This window comes from Cryptomeria japonica, chromosome 8, assembly GCF_030272615.1.
Source record: "Cryptomeria japonica chromosome 8, Sugi_1.0, whole genome shotgun sequence".
In the NCBI taxonomy this organism is placed as follows: domain Eukaryota; kingdom Viridiplantae; phylum Streptophyta; class Pinopsida; order Cupressales; family Cupressaceae; genus Cryptomeria; species Cryptomeria japonica.
In genome coordinates this window covers 268,817,751-268,832,256 of record NC_081412.1, presented here as the reverse complement: position 1 = coordinate 268,832,256, position 14,506 = coordinate 268,817,751, and the positions used below count along the sequence as shown (strand labels likewise).

Genomic DNA, 14,506 nt, shown 5'->3' with positions numbered 1-14,506 from the left:
GAACTTTGTTGTTACCTTGTCCCCATTTCCACTACATCAGTATGAATTTTGTAGACATCAATGATCAACAATGGATGGCAGTCATCTTATGTTCTTCCTACTATTATCATTATTGATGGAGAATTCTCATGAAGGAATTGAATAAGATGTACAGGCTCTTTGGTTATATGGCTATGAATGATACCGTATAAGAAACATTTAAAACTGAAGATGGAGAGCACATGGTTGACTTTTAGATTGCCTAAAGCAACCAGCAGGTTACACTTCTCCACCTCCTCACTAGAAGGCCAAAGAGACCACTTCATGTTCAAATCCAGTGTGGATGACCTTATGACAAAGTATGCTCAAGGTGGAGGATTAAAGTTAGATGATGTCTATCAAAGCATGAAGTATGAGGAGTTCTTTATAATTGAGAGCTTGTAAAGGGAAATAATTGGATTCAATGGAAGGGAAGAATGTTGAATAGATGCAATTGGAATATGTTTCCTTGAAGGTCGATTTGTTGGTGAATGAATAATTCTTGGATTGGACAAAGATTCAATGCTACCTCCACAAGACCAATTATTAGATTTCTTACTTAAAGTTTTAAGTTTCTAGTTACATTTTTGTAAAAGTGACTTTATGTCACATGTTTGTAACTAAATGATAGAAAATAGACTCTTTTCGTCTGAAAATTGAGTGGCTTTTTATTAATCTCTTTTTACACAAAACTGAGGTAGTTTCTAACCCAAAATGTAAAGTTGGTTATGAGTTAGTTATTCTATGAAGCCTATAAATACAAGGCTATTTGTAGTATAAAGGGGAACTTTTACAAAGGGGAAACTCTACAGAAATTTTCAGAGAAACTTGTAATGACATTTTGATTTTGCACTAAAAGGATTTTGGACTTGTATATTTTCAAAAGGATAACGAAGAATGCATCTTAGTTCGTGTTTTCTAAATGTATTCATGTGTTATCATTACCAATTTCTCGAATGTCAAATTGGTAATCTTTTTATGTATATGTGATCTGTGCAATTATGTGATGATACACAAGCAACCTTTGGTATCTTAGTTTGAATGTGTTGGAGTAGCCTATCTCTTTGTATGTCGAGATCTGTCATTCTTCTTTCATCATCATCTCATGGCTAAACATATTATGTTATAAACTCCCCTTGTAATTTGTTACGAGTTAGGAAATCTCAATTGATATTCCTGTGTCTATCGTTGGGGTTTCATACTTTTATATCTCTTTAGTTTTATGTTTTCTCCTTTATGTACTTTTAGGTTAAAAGTACACAAAAATACTAAAAACCCCATCATACGAGGGAGCTGCCCCTCTCAAACGCAAAGGAAGATTGCAGTTTCATAGCAATCTCTCCAACTGTTGGCACGGTCGTCACTGCTCTTTGGGCAAACAAGGTTGGTTTTGGAGACAAAATCACAATGACAAATCTGTTTACCAACACAACGGATGACAACATGTAATATTGTAGCATAAACTTGGTGTGTTGTTCTAGAATTTGGAAGCTAAGAGTCAGTTTCTTTTGACTATCCTTAAATTCTTGTTAGATATGGAGCACATATTCTTTCTAAAATTATCTTTGGTTAGGTTGTAATACATTTCAACCAAGTTTTTTTTGTGTGCATTGATTTAAGTACTATACAATGCTTAGACCACATATCTTCCACCAACAATTTACCTTAGATTCCTCCATCCAGAAATTTGGTGGAACATTAATAATGGAAATAGATTTAACTCAATCATTTGTATCAAATAAAAAATAATGCTTCCTATCAAATCAAGTAAATTGTATTACATTAAAATTGTGCTTCCCAAATACATTGACTATTTGGTGGTTGAAATGGTGCTTGTGGTCACTTTGTATTTGTCAAAACATTAACATAAGAATTAAATTTATTGTCATGCCCCCAATCTGACATCCAATGTACATCAAATTTTTTATGAAATTGTCTTTCAAAGTAAGACTTCACAATTTCATATGATCAAGCACTATGCTTTAAATCACCTACCCCATATTATCGGACTTGCTAGACATAGAACATCATTAGTGTCATAGGATCGATCCTCCTTGGTGCAGCAATCTTCTCTTAAAATGCATAAGAGACTAATTAGACGTGGCCTCCCAAAATAACAGCAATTAGTTAAGACATGACAATAACCAATTATGAAGCAATTAAGCCAGGAAGAGGTGCGTTGGATAACAAGGGGACATACCCTACTCAAAAGGTCACAACCTTGAAGGAAAGACATAACCCTTCAAGTCTAATGAAGGTATTTAAGAAGGCATTTTCCCAGCAATCAAGGGGGCATCGAACAAGAGAGAAAATACAGAATACTAAATACTATAACTGATAATCAGATCTGAGTCTAACATGTTAATATTTCAATCCACAGTGGTAATGCAGGAAGCATGTTTTGTTATATATATATATATATATATGAAATTATGGTGCATCTCTGTTATATGTTAATAAGTATTAAAACATAAAAACAACCTTTCAATAGTCTGTCACAAAGGTGTAAGAAAAGAAATCTACATTATAGAAAGGCATCTCCAAGGGAAACATCCTTTGTTAACTAATCGCAATAAGCTTACCAACAATCTTCAATACACCTTTGCCACCAATGACAACCTTCTAACAATCCCGTCCATACATCAATGATAATATTCTTAGATGATAAAATCCTTCTTGACATGACTTTGACATCAGTGACAACATTTCCAACACAAAGTGGACCTTTAGAATCTAGATTTGATAGTTTAATGCAAGCCTAGAAAAAGAATTTAAATCATGCAATCCAAGAGTGATACGAGTCCCTTGCTAATTTTAACTTTTCTTGGGAAGAACTTGAATATGTTTCTGTAAGGCATATGGGAGACATAAGAAGCAAATGAAGATGAAGATACAAGTAAGATAGAGGAAGAAATAATGATGATGATGATGGTAATGATGATAGAGAAGAAGAGGATGAGGATAAGGAAGAATAATATGCATAAGAGCTGGTGAATAAGAGTTCAAACAATTTATCTCCAAAGAAGAAGGCATCAATATTTCAGCTTGATGAGTTTCAAAAGAAGTAGATTGTATTCATACACCCTTGCAGTAGGTATAACTTTATTTCCATGAACTTGGCTCCAAAACTATACCTCCAAACAAAGAATATTCAAACTCATGTGGTAAGAATGTAAGCATTTGAAGATTTGATGCTTGCCATTGACAAATATGTTTTGCAATTTAAATTTGTACGGTTTAGATATCAATGGATCAGATATTCATCTTGGAGCTCTTTAAGTTAAGACACTTTGTAAACAATTAACAAAAGAAGTTCACAAATCTTTCTTACAAGAAGAAAAAGGAAAATTTACAAGATATTACACATAATAGGGGCCAAAGCAAAGTCAAGGTAGAGCAAACAGACGAATCAAGGAACAGAACAAGGGAAAATTAAAAGGAGGGGAAAATGAAGAAAATGAACAAGAAGAAAGGGGTTCTTCTAATCTATAGCCACACGAATAAGAGGCAAAAAGGGTGAAGAGCCCAAGGTAGCAGAGAAGGTTCCACAGCTAGTAGAAAAAGTGACTAAGGGTGCACCATACAGACATCCACATCATCAAGAGAGGCAACAATCATGAAGGCATTAACTACACATCAAAGATACACTAACTACGGACACACATGGAATTGAAGGAGCAATCATTATGACTGCACATGGAATCAAAGGAACGAGTATGAACAGGAGAAATCATTGTGGATGTACATGAAATCAAAGGAACAACTCCAATAGAAATGTGTGGCATCAAAGAAGCATTCACTATGGCTGCTTGTGGAAGAAAAGGAAGAATAACTCTGGACATGAATAGAATCACGGTCACACATTAGAATATGGAAGAAAGGATTGTAAAAAAAAAACAAAGAAAAAATACCCAAAAAGATCACAAATAGATGTTTGGACGATAGAGCATGAAATCAAGTATGTAATGATTTTAAGAAGACTCACCATTTGACTTGTTATCATGTTTTGGGGACAAAACATGTCAAGGACTGATGGCATGGTACTAGCCATATCATAGTATTAAGTGATAGAGATACTGAAATGTGCCTTGGAGAAGGGTTCCCATGCTGCTCTGTCGTTGCTGCTCTTGGCCCCAAAGGTTGCTTTTGTCTTGAAGGCATTATTAAAATATCTCATTCATTCATCATTTTAATTAGTTACATTGGGTCAGATGTATAACTTGTGTAGTTATTTGTATGGAGTAACGAGTTGTCCTATATTAGGATTAATGCCTTGCCCCTTACCAATGTTTTTAAATATATATAGTAGGTGCTATCACTATTATGGGATGTGAAGAATATCATGTGTTTGGGATCTCATGTTAGAGATATGGCCTAGAATGGCTTCTTCCATAGCTATAAGGAGTGATCCCTACCCTAATGTTTTTTCAATTTCTAAGTATAATGGATTGCAGTGTCTTAGCTCACAAAAGTCTCTTATATTGTGTGTGATCTCCATTTTGTTTTTCATATTGTTATTATCTCAAACATTGGATCCTAACATTAGAGTTTCATATTGATAGCAAGTACAAGATATTGTGGTTGCATTAACTTCTAAAAATTATGCATTAACTTGACTGAGAAAACACAATAACCTTTCTAAGGTTCAGAACTACTGTAAAATGGTGGAAAGGAGTACATGAAAGATAAATCAGAATATCCCAGTAGTGTACAGAATGCTACATTTTATATCACACCAATATCTTTTTAGTGTATAGAGCATTATATGTTTTTTTTAAAGGATGTTGACTGCAGAATGTTAAGCTATCTGCATCTCTTGTTACTGCATGCATTGTTTGTGAATTTTTTAATTTAATTAAATCAACCACATTATGTGATTATCAAAGACTAAGTTTATTGTAAAGAAACTTAATATAATCAAAACAATGTCTTTGCCAATAAACCAAACAGGCCTTCTCAAAGCAATAAAAGGGGCTCAACAAAGACCTGAAGAAGGGGAAATATGTTGACAACAAATGAAAGAAACCCTCCTTGCATAATTCCAATTTCCCTACAAATCAGTAATAGTTCAAACATTATGAATAGAGGAATACAATATGAAAAGGCAAAAACACAGAAAAAAGGAAAAACTCTAGGATATTGAGGATGCGTACTTCAGCATGCTACCCAAAACAATAACTCCAGCAAGGTTGAGGCCACCCAAAGCAATCACCATTGCTTTCTCTGTTCCACCTGCTTTGCTGCAGAATTTAATAAGATTTTAGTCATATGACAAAGATCCACTTTCACAATCTCTTAACTCACATTTACAGAATGGAATAATGTTAGCAAGTGTTAGCTTAAAATGTAACTATTTTCTCACATCTCACTTCTGAACATGTTCCACCCAAACAATTTCTTTGCATCCGTATTCATCCAATATTTCTCATAACTATATATTGGACACTATACGCGAATCAAAACATAAACTCCAAATTAAATATTGCACTCAAATAGTTTTGTGAAAATCATTTGTCTCGTTACCTGATACTCTTTGCATAGAACATTAAAATTGTAAGCAAGTTCGATACACAAAAGAAAGTATTTTCTCTTAAGTAAATCTCTCAGTGCCTAACTGTTTGCTTGACCTCTCTTGACATGGTTCAAAATTTGAGAAAGAGAAACAGGAGTCAACAAAAAAGACGTGTCAAATAATTTGTAAGAGCGCTACTTGCCACATTGCTTTACAAGAAAGCAAATCATTTGATATAGCTTCTAATGGAATTTGAGAACACATGCTATGTTGTTAATATTTTAAACATCCAGCAAGCAAATCATTTGATATAGCTTCTAATGGAATTTGGGAACATGTGCTATCTTGTTAATATTATAAACATCCAGCCTCAAAACTAGAGCAACAGTAAAATTTTCAATTGGTGAATATTCCACATTTGTAATTGATCTTAAAATGAGGAATGTGTCTGATTTTCCAATTGTAGAATATGCTCAAACCCTAAAGTCAAATTTGATTTATTTTTTCACTCCAATAGTTGGATAGATGTCCAACTACATTTCTAGCCACTGTAACTGACCCTCCTACTTCCGAAAATGGGCACTAAATCAGCAAACTTAGAAACAATGATATTGTATTCCATGTACAATGAGAAAAAAATGGAAGTAGTGAAGATTAATATAGTCTATTTTAAAGTTTTATTTTTATTTTTAAATTTTTTGAGTCTTCTGAAGACCGCCTCAATGACCAGTCATTACACTAATGAAAATTATAATTACCAGACTAGGGTATCACTTAGCACATTAGTAATAATTAGAAGACAAGAATACCAGTAAGAACACTGTAATGTCCCCAATTCAGGACATTAAGATATACGATTAAAATAAATTAAAGATATTTGATGTTATAACCAACAATAAATCTTGATAGCAATACCACTGCCAGTCATCATCTACATTCTCCAGATAACTATAATGAAGACATTCAATCACCTGTGTCAATACCGTCCAGGTTGACATTTGAAGAATAAATACTGCCACTGTGTAAAATCAAAGACAAAGATAAAACATATGTTCATTGCATCAATACGAATGATACGGACAATTAGTGTTGCTGAGAGCAACTTAAATTAACACTATCATTGATCCTATATGATACAAGGATATCGATCAATCAAGAGATATAATTGAATATGGTTATATCGGCAAGATCAATCACATACAGCCAAGGGAGAGAACTTGGACTGCGCTATCTCTTAAAGGACCCCGATTTCCATCGTATAAGAAATGTAAGAGAAACATCACACATAGCAGAATATCATTGGCATCGATTAAATAAAGTCATGATGATTGTTCAGTCGACAACTGAATTAATGATATATGGTATTGTCAACTCTTCTTATTTCTGCTAGAGATCATGGAATAACCGGGATTAAGAAATACTTAAGGGAAGTTGATAAAGTCACGTAAACCAGCGATCATATTAATCGGGTTATTAGTTATCTAACAGGTAATAATAGCAAGATTATAAGTGGCGGCAATTACACCATTAATACAATCTATCATTTGTTACAATATTAATATGGAGCATTGCTGGTGATAGCGATAATCATATAGACAGCGATCATGATTAAAGATTAATCAGTTTGTTATGAAGAAGACTGCTGGGAAGAGTTATGTCTTATCTCTTTTGAAGAGGTGTGATCTATTCCAATTAACAAGCTATAAGAAGGCCATTGGTCATACTTCAGCTAGGGGGGACTGGTCATATATTGGGATTTGTATCCAGATTGGAACGACTCCACTAAGCATCACCCCTTGGGCATCAAATCGGTTTTATTTTCTTATCTCTCATAGGGATCGGATTGCTTCAGTCAGGCATTTGACCAAGTATCAATAAACAAGTGGGAAGTAAAGGAGAAGCAAGTCACTGGTCTGATTACCACCATTGTAGAAGGAGACAAGGTAGCTGCCAACCATTGTCAACCGGGTATGCTGAACAGTGCTATGAAGAAACTGAGCACATGGGCATAAGATCTTAAACAATGGAATGATGTTAACATTGGTTGCAACCGTCCTTTTACTAAGGTGGTGATTTGTTATGAAGTCATAATTAATTGAAGGAGAAATAGATCAGCAGATTAGAATGAAGAAAATTATATAGCAGACTTCATTTTATTGATTATTTTTCCAGATTGGGATTATGTATTATTAATTTATTTACTCATAAGCTATCAAGATAAGTTCTCCATCCTGAACTATTCTTAGAATTACAAATCAAATATAATAATAAAATGTTTCCAGTTTGATTAAATCTTATTCATAAATATATTACACTTCTCACTATAAGCTGGAATTGTTGTCTCAGGACTGAATTATTGAAAATTCCAAACTGGGGACATTACACACACAAGCATCTTTAAGCTTCTGTTAATAGGGAGCAGGAATGATGAATCAAATTCACCACAAATGGGATTTGCATTCTCAAGCCTCCTTTCCCATTGGCAAAGTTTTTGGAGCATGTAATGCCTTCTCCTTCTCAGTTACTCTTGACTCAAAAATCTTACCAATGTGGGATTGAAACATCTGTGTGGTTTATCTTATTTTTCATTTTAGTCTTTTCAACATTATTGTTTATCTTGTTGTAAGTAATGATGATTTTAAGAATTATTTGCACTAGCTACTTCAACCCCATACTAAAAAACTAGCCTTTAAAGTTTGATCCATAAACATCTCAAGCATATGCTTTTATATTATGTCAGCAATTCTGTGTGTTTATATTATTACAAAAATCTCATGTTGAGGGTTTCAACCCTATAAAGATCCTTTAGTTTTTAAGTTTGACTGACAATTTTTTCCTTTGTGTGCAACTAGAGGTGATTATAATTTCTTTCCTTTTGACTATTTTTCATTCTGTTTGTATCTGACCTGAATCCCAAGAATGATATATGTGTGTGTGTGAGCGAGAGATAACAACAAATCTATGTTTTCATGTTATTACAAAAATCTTGTGTTGAGGGTTTTGACCCTATAAAGAACTCTTAGCTTTTAGATTTGACTCCATGATTGTTAAGGAAAATGAGATCTAATTATAATACCTTACTTTATTTGATGTATGCACTCCTTGATCCAATACTGATTCAGATTTACTCTGGTATGAACAGGTAAGTTCGATTTGAAATAATGAAGGATCGAAGCACTTGTAATGGAGAGATGACTGCACTTGTAGTGGCACTGGTTTTTTTTGTACGTTCTGTGTTTTCCAAATGCAGATCGGAAGAGATATAAATAGGTGAACAGAGAGGCATGTCCATGTAGAGACATGTCCATTCACTAATAACCACGATAGTATCCCACCGATAACAACAATAATATAACATTAATCGTGGTGATAATATCGATTCCTTTAATCGATAATGATTATCGGGTTTTATAAAAGTTTCGGTGCATGGTTAATTTAAACATAATGATTTTTATTTAATCCGACAGAAGCTATAACATTAACACTCCCTCTTAGCTAGGGAGGATTGTGGTATGATCAGTAAAGTGTACTCTCAAGTTATGAGAGAGGAAATGATCATTTCAATATTATAACGTAGCAATATCTATTCATCATTTAAATGTTACCTTATGGTATCATTAAAGTATGGTACATTTAAGAATATCAACCATAAGATATTCACCATACTTATATCTTCCTTGATATGTGCATTGGCATCAAGTCTCATGATGCCTATCAAGGAGGATATTTGCACATGATGTCTCCATTGATACTAAGTCTCATAGTATCCATCATGCCATATCTTAGTAACTCAAATATGTACACTATCATGATCTCCATAGACATTATTCATATATAATATCCATCACGATAGCAGGTTAAACTATTTATAAGATCGTCACCTTACAATAGTAACCATAATCAGACATCAGTGAAAGATCGTCACCTTCCATGATGTCCCTACAAAATCATGTAGTAACTCACATGATAAAATAACATAGATATCTTTTAACATTAAGACATTACTGAGACTCAACCTCAGAAAATATAATTACATTTTTACCATACCAAGCTTACCTCTGAAGTGATTCACTTTTAATTTGGAGAGAGGCTTGGTTAAGATGTTTGCAGTTTGTTCATCCGTGTTGATGTATTTCAAGTATATAAAATTTCTTTCCACCATATCCCTGATGTAATGGTAAGGGATCTCAATATGTTTTGATTTGTTATGAAATACCGGATTCATAGAAAGCTTAATACAGCTTTGACTATCACAGTGTATAATAGTAGGGGGCATGGATTGTCCAAACAATCCTACCAGTAGTTTCCTCAACCATACTGCTTCTCGAGCTCCCATTGATGCTGCAATATACTCAACTTTCGTGGAGCTCTGAGCAACTGAAGATTGCTTTCTGCTGAACCAAGATATCATGGTAGATCCTAAGCTAAAACAACATCCTAAAGTACTTTTACGATCCACGACACAGTAATGTCCCCTTCTCATTGACAACCTTCCAGTGGTCCATTAGCCTATTCCTGAGACCCGTAGGCTAGGTGGAATGAAGAATGAGGGTTCAACATTGATGAAATGAGGACTTACTATTTTTAGTAAGTCAGGGAACGGCCATTCTAGTGATACTGTCCTACTGAGCTCTCCATGCTTTGCCTCTGGACGCGAAGATCATGCTTCTCGGAGCATTAGTTCTTGACTTACTATTTTTAGTAAGTGGCAGTGTGGCATAATTCTATTTTTGGCAGTGGACAGGGTTTTGATTTTGCAGCAGTTCTATGGTCGTCCTGGCTCAGTTTCATCCTAGTTTTGATAATAATCAGTACGGGAGTCATATGTGACATAATTAAATATTATTTCCTTATCCTAAGGTTTAATATTTAATTAATCTGTTTAATTGCTACTGATTATCGAATTTGGGATTAATGTCTATATTCTCCTAAGTATTTGGCGAATTTCATGTTTAATAAAGAGATGTCGAAATATTTGGGAGAGATATTATTTTTATGACTTATCTCTAATATTTGCCGAAGTGTAACGTGGGTCCATGCATTGGGCGTGAAGTTTGACTTGTGGGAAATGGCGCTACACTTGGGGTCCACATGTAGTGGAATGAAATGCAAATGCAAGGCGTTGAATTTGAAGGAATTTGCATTTGGGTTTGAGGTGTGTGAAGTCATAAATATGAGACTTGCGCTCCCATTTGCATCATCTTGAAAAATTGTTATGTTATGCTGCCGGTTTGGCGACAGAACTTGAGGCTTCGGAGTGCGTCTCCCTAGTGCTACCCGGTTTCGTACTTGAAATACAGTACCTAGCTGTGCATTGTATTCTCCTAAATTCTCAGAGTTTGCCATAGACATTTTTGGTGTTGAAGCGATTCTGGAGACTTGCTAGTTTTGCCTATGGCTGAAGCACATTTTCAATCACACCTCTCTGCTGAAGCGATTGACGGTTATGGGTATCAACTCTATCCTTCTTCCTAGCAATGGCGATACATTTTGTGACTTTATGGCAATTTTAATTGAGCTTTGAATTTCCTAAACCAAATCGAAATTCGTAGGTATAGCGTGGGTTTCTGTTTTTGTATTGGGATGCGTGCAAAATAAATAAGGGGTTGTTTGGGTTGTAGTTTTGATTGGTTGTTGTTGTGAGTGATATATTGTGGGTTTGGGACTGGTTTGAATTGATTCGGATGTGTAATGAGGGAGTTATGAGCATTTTGGCAGTTCCATAGGCTGCTGATTTGTAATTTCAGCCTGCAGATTGGTTGTAACAGAAATTTATATTCTTATTGTGGAAATTTGCATTACTCTCCTTCTCTCATCTCTGTTATTGTAAGGTTAGGTAGTAGTACTACTAACCAGTTCTATTTTTGTAACTCTCATCCCACTAAATAAGTGGAAGAGGTTGGCTTGCCGCCTAATATTCAACAACTTTGTAATTTTCAGTCCTCCCACTGAATAAGTGGTCGAGTGATAGCTTGTGTAATGGTCCTCCCGCTGCATAAGCGGTCGAGTTGAGGTTATTCTCTCGCTGAAATATTGCAGTTGAGTGATTCTTATTTTGTGTATCTCACTTGGCTGGTTTACCGCCAAGTTTCCTTGTTCTCCTGCTAGATAAGCGGAAGGGGCTGGCTTGCCGTCCAAGCATTGCATTATGTTTCAGTTTTCTTATGCTAATGATCCCCTCAACACCGTATGCTCTCACCTTCCCACATTGGGCACTTGGTGATCAGAAAGTGGAAGGGTTACTTTCCAGTATGGTTTCATTTATGTTTTCTAACCTTAACGGGTTAATTCCTTGTTGATGTTATTGCCGGCCTTGAAAATTCAAAAAAAAAATTACTGGGATATTACAATGGTATCAGAGCTGGTTTTCCTGCTAGCCTGTGAGAGTCAGTGGGTTCAGAAGTCTCCATGAGTGACATAGACGTCAGATACTACAACAGAGAGCAAAAGAGACGGCAGTTTCAGATTCCTATAGTGCCCGAAGAGGACACATTTTCAAAAGTACTGAGAGACAGAGGGAAGGATCTAGATACCTCGGATTCAGTGGATTCAATGGTAGATAAGACTACAGAACCAAATGAGGCACCCGATAAGAAGGCAGAGAGACAATTCAATGCCATGACGGACATGATGTCTCTACTACTGGCCAAGCTCAACCAGAACATTGTTGGGGTCCCTAATCAGCCCAACAATGGATCGAAAGCCAACACTTCTAACGCTCCTGTACGCAATGGAAATGGGAGTAACAATGGAGGTTCAACCCCAAGGCCTTTACAACCTGTATTTCTGCCAAGAGAAGTACAACAAGCTGAAACGGAGATACCCACAGTTGATGAAATAAGGAACAGCTACATGGAGTATGCTTCTCTTCCTGGTGAGATCCGAGATATCCTGACTCTGGATCAGTTTATGAATCAGAAAATGAAGAGAGGAAGGAGGAATGACTATAAGTCTGCTGCTCGAAGAGATTATCAGCAAGCTCTTGGAAGAGTGACCTTAGCACACTTTGATGGAAGCGCTAAGAGTACAGCTAGAGCATGGGTACAGAAGTTGGACAATTACTAGTCCTTGAGGCCTATGCCATCAAGTTTGCTACCTTGCACTTGGATGGAGTGGCCCACGAATGGTGGTACCATGGGTTGGTCACCCTTGGTCATAACTTAATCACCACCTATGCTGATTTCACCAACAAGCTGATTGAGAGATTCGACACCAGGGATCCAGAGGTGAAGTTTAGAGAACTTGCACAACTCAGGCAGCAAGGTTCATTGGACACTTACGTGACTGAATTCAAAAACCTGTCAATCATGGTGAGTAGCATCTCAGAGAAGCGGTTGGTTGTCCTTTTCACTGAAGGACTTGAACAACCTTTGAGAGGATGGGTCAAAGCTTTTGATCCGCCCACCTTGGCAGAAGCTATTAAAAAATCTAGAAGTATGGAGTTGGCTGCCCCAAAGAGTAAAATTCAGTCCAAGCCTTTCCCTTTCAGAAAGGATAAGAAGAAGTTCACGAATCAGACCAAGAGGTTCCCTCCGCATATGGATGATGGGCTCCGTCAAGAGCTCCAGAGAAAGAATCTTTGTTATTCTTGCAGAGAACCTTGAGTTCCCGGACATACGTGCCATGGAAAAGGGAATTTGCATCAGATGGAGTGCTATTCAGAAGATGGATCAGATTCTGAAATTTCAGAACAGCAAACTGAAGTTGAGGACAGCGAGTATAAAGAGGCTCCTGAAGGGCCTAAATTTGGGTCAAAAGATAGATGAGTGGTTGCTCAACTCTCGAGCATTCACAAAAATGAATCCTTTAGAGTTTGGGGTGTGATTTGAGAGCATCGTGTCATTGCTCTCATTGACACAGGTACAACACACAACTTCATTGATGAAAGGATTGTTGCAAAAAAGGGACTAGTGGCATAGGAAGTTGAGGGCTTCAAAGTCATGGTAGTAGATGGCTCCACTATATCCTGTAACCGAATGTTTTCCAACATGTCTCTGAAGTTGGGGAATCATGAAATCAGAAATGATTTCTTTGTGGTGAGCATTGGAGGGACTGATGATGCAGTCCTCGAGCTTCAATGACTGAGATCTCTTGGTGAGATCACACTAAACCTACAAACCATGGAGCTGAAATTCATGTCTGAAGGGAAGAAGGTAGTGTTGAGAGGAATGTCGCATGGGGGACTTAAAGTGGTATCCTTGAAAAGAATGGAAAGGCTGATCCGCCATAATCAGGTGGAGTGGGCAGCAGAGTGTTTGATAATGCCTTCCAAACCATTGGTAGATAAGGGCAGCTATTCCTTAGATGTTTCAGCAATAATCAAGGATAGAAGCAAGATCATGGTCATGCCTTCAGAACCACAAAAGGAGCACAGGAATTATCCTGAAGACATTCAAGCTTTGATAACCAAGAGAAGCAAGGTGTTCGAAAATCCACCTCCTGGCAGGCCTCCTGAAAGAGGTGCCGAACACATTATCGAGCTTGAAGAAGGAGCTAAGCCAATCATGACTACTCCTTACCGATATCCTAAGAAGCAGAAGGATGGGATTGAGAAAGCAATTCAGGAATTGTTTGACATGGGTTACATACGGCCTAGCAAAAGCCCCTTTGCTTCGGCTGTTGTTTTGGTGAGAAAGAAGGATGGAACCATGCGCATGTGTGTGGATTACAGAGCCCTGAATCAGAAAACCATCAAGAATTGGTATCCTATTCCGAGGATTGATGAGCTCATTGACGAGCTACATGGGGCAATGTTCTTTTCCAAGATTGACCTCAGGTCGAGGTACCATCAGATTAGAATGAGAGCATCAGATGTGGAAAAGACTGCTTTCAGATGCCACTTTGGGCATTTTGAGTTCCTAGTCATGCCCTTTGGCTTGACTAATGCACCCGCTACATTTCAGTCATGCATGAACAAAATCTTCCAAGAACAGCTAAGGAAGTTTGTTCTGATATTCTTTGATGACATACTTATAT

At 36.5% G+C, this 14,506-nt stretch overlaps 1 protein-coding gene across 2 annotated transcripts in view; it reads right to left on the bottom strand.

The window, feature by feature from the left end:
- Positions 1–14,506, bottom strand: part of LOC131072423 (uncharacterized protein At5g03900, chloroplastic) — a 272,405-nt gene that overhangs the window by 34,520 nt on the left and 223,379 nt on the right. For both annotated transcript variants that reach the window (XM_058008564.2, XM_058008566.2), the window contains exons 10-11: positions 5,172–5,258; positions 5,005–5,068 (exon numbers count right to left, since the gene is read on the bottom strand). In XM_058008564.2, coding sequence (XP_057864547.2) covers positions 5,005–5,068; positions 5,172–5,258 — 151 coding nt within the window. The remainder of the gene's footprint in view (positions 1–5,004; positions 5,069–5,171; positions 5,259–14,506) is intronic.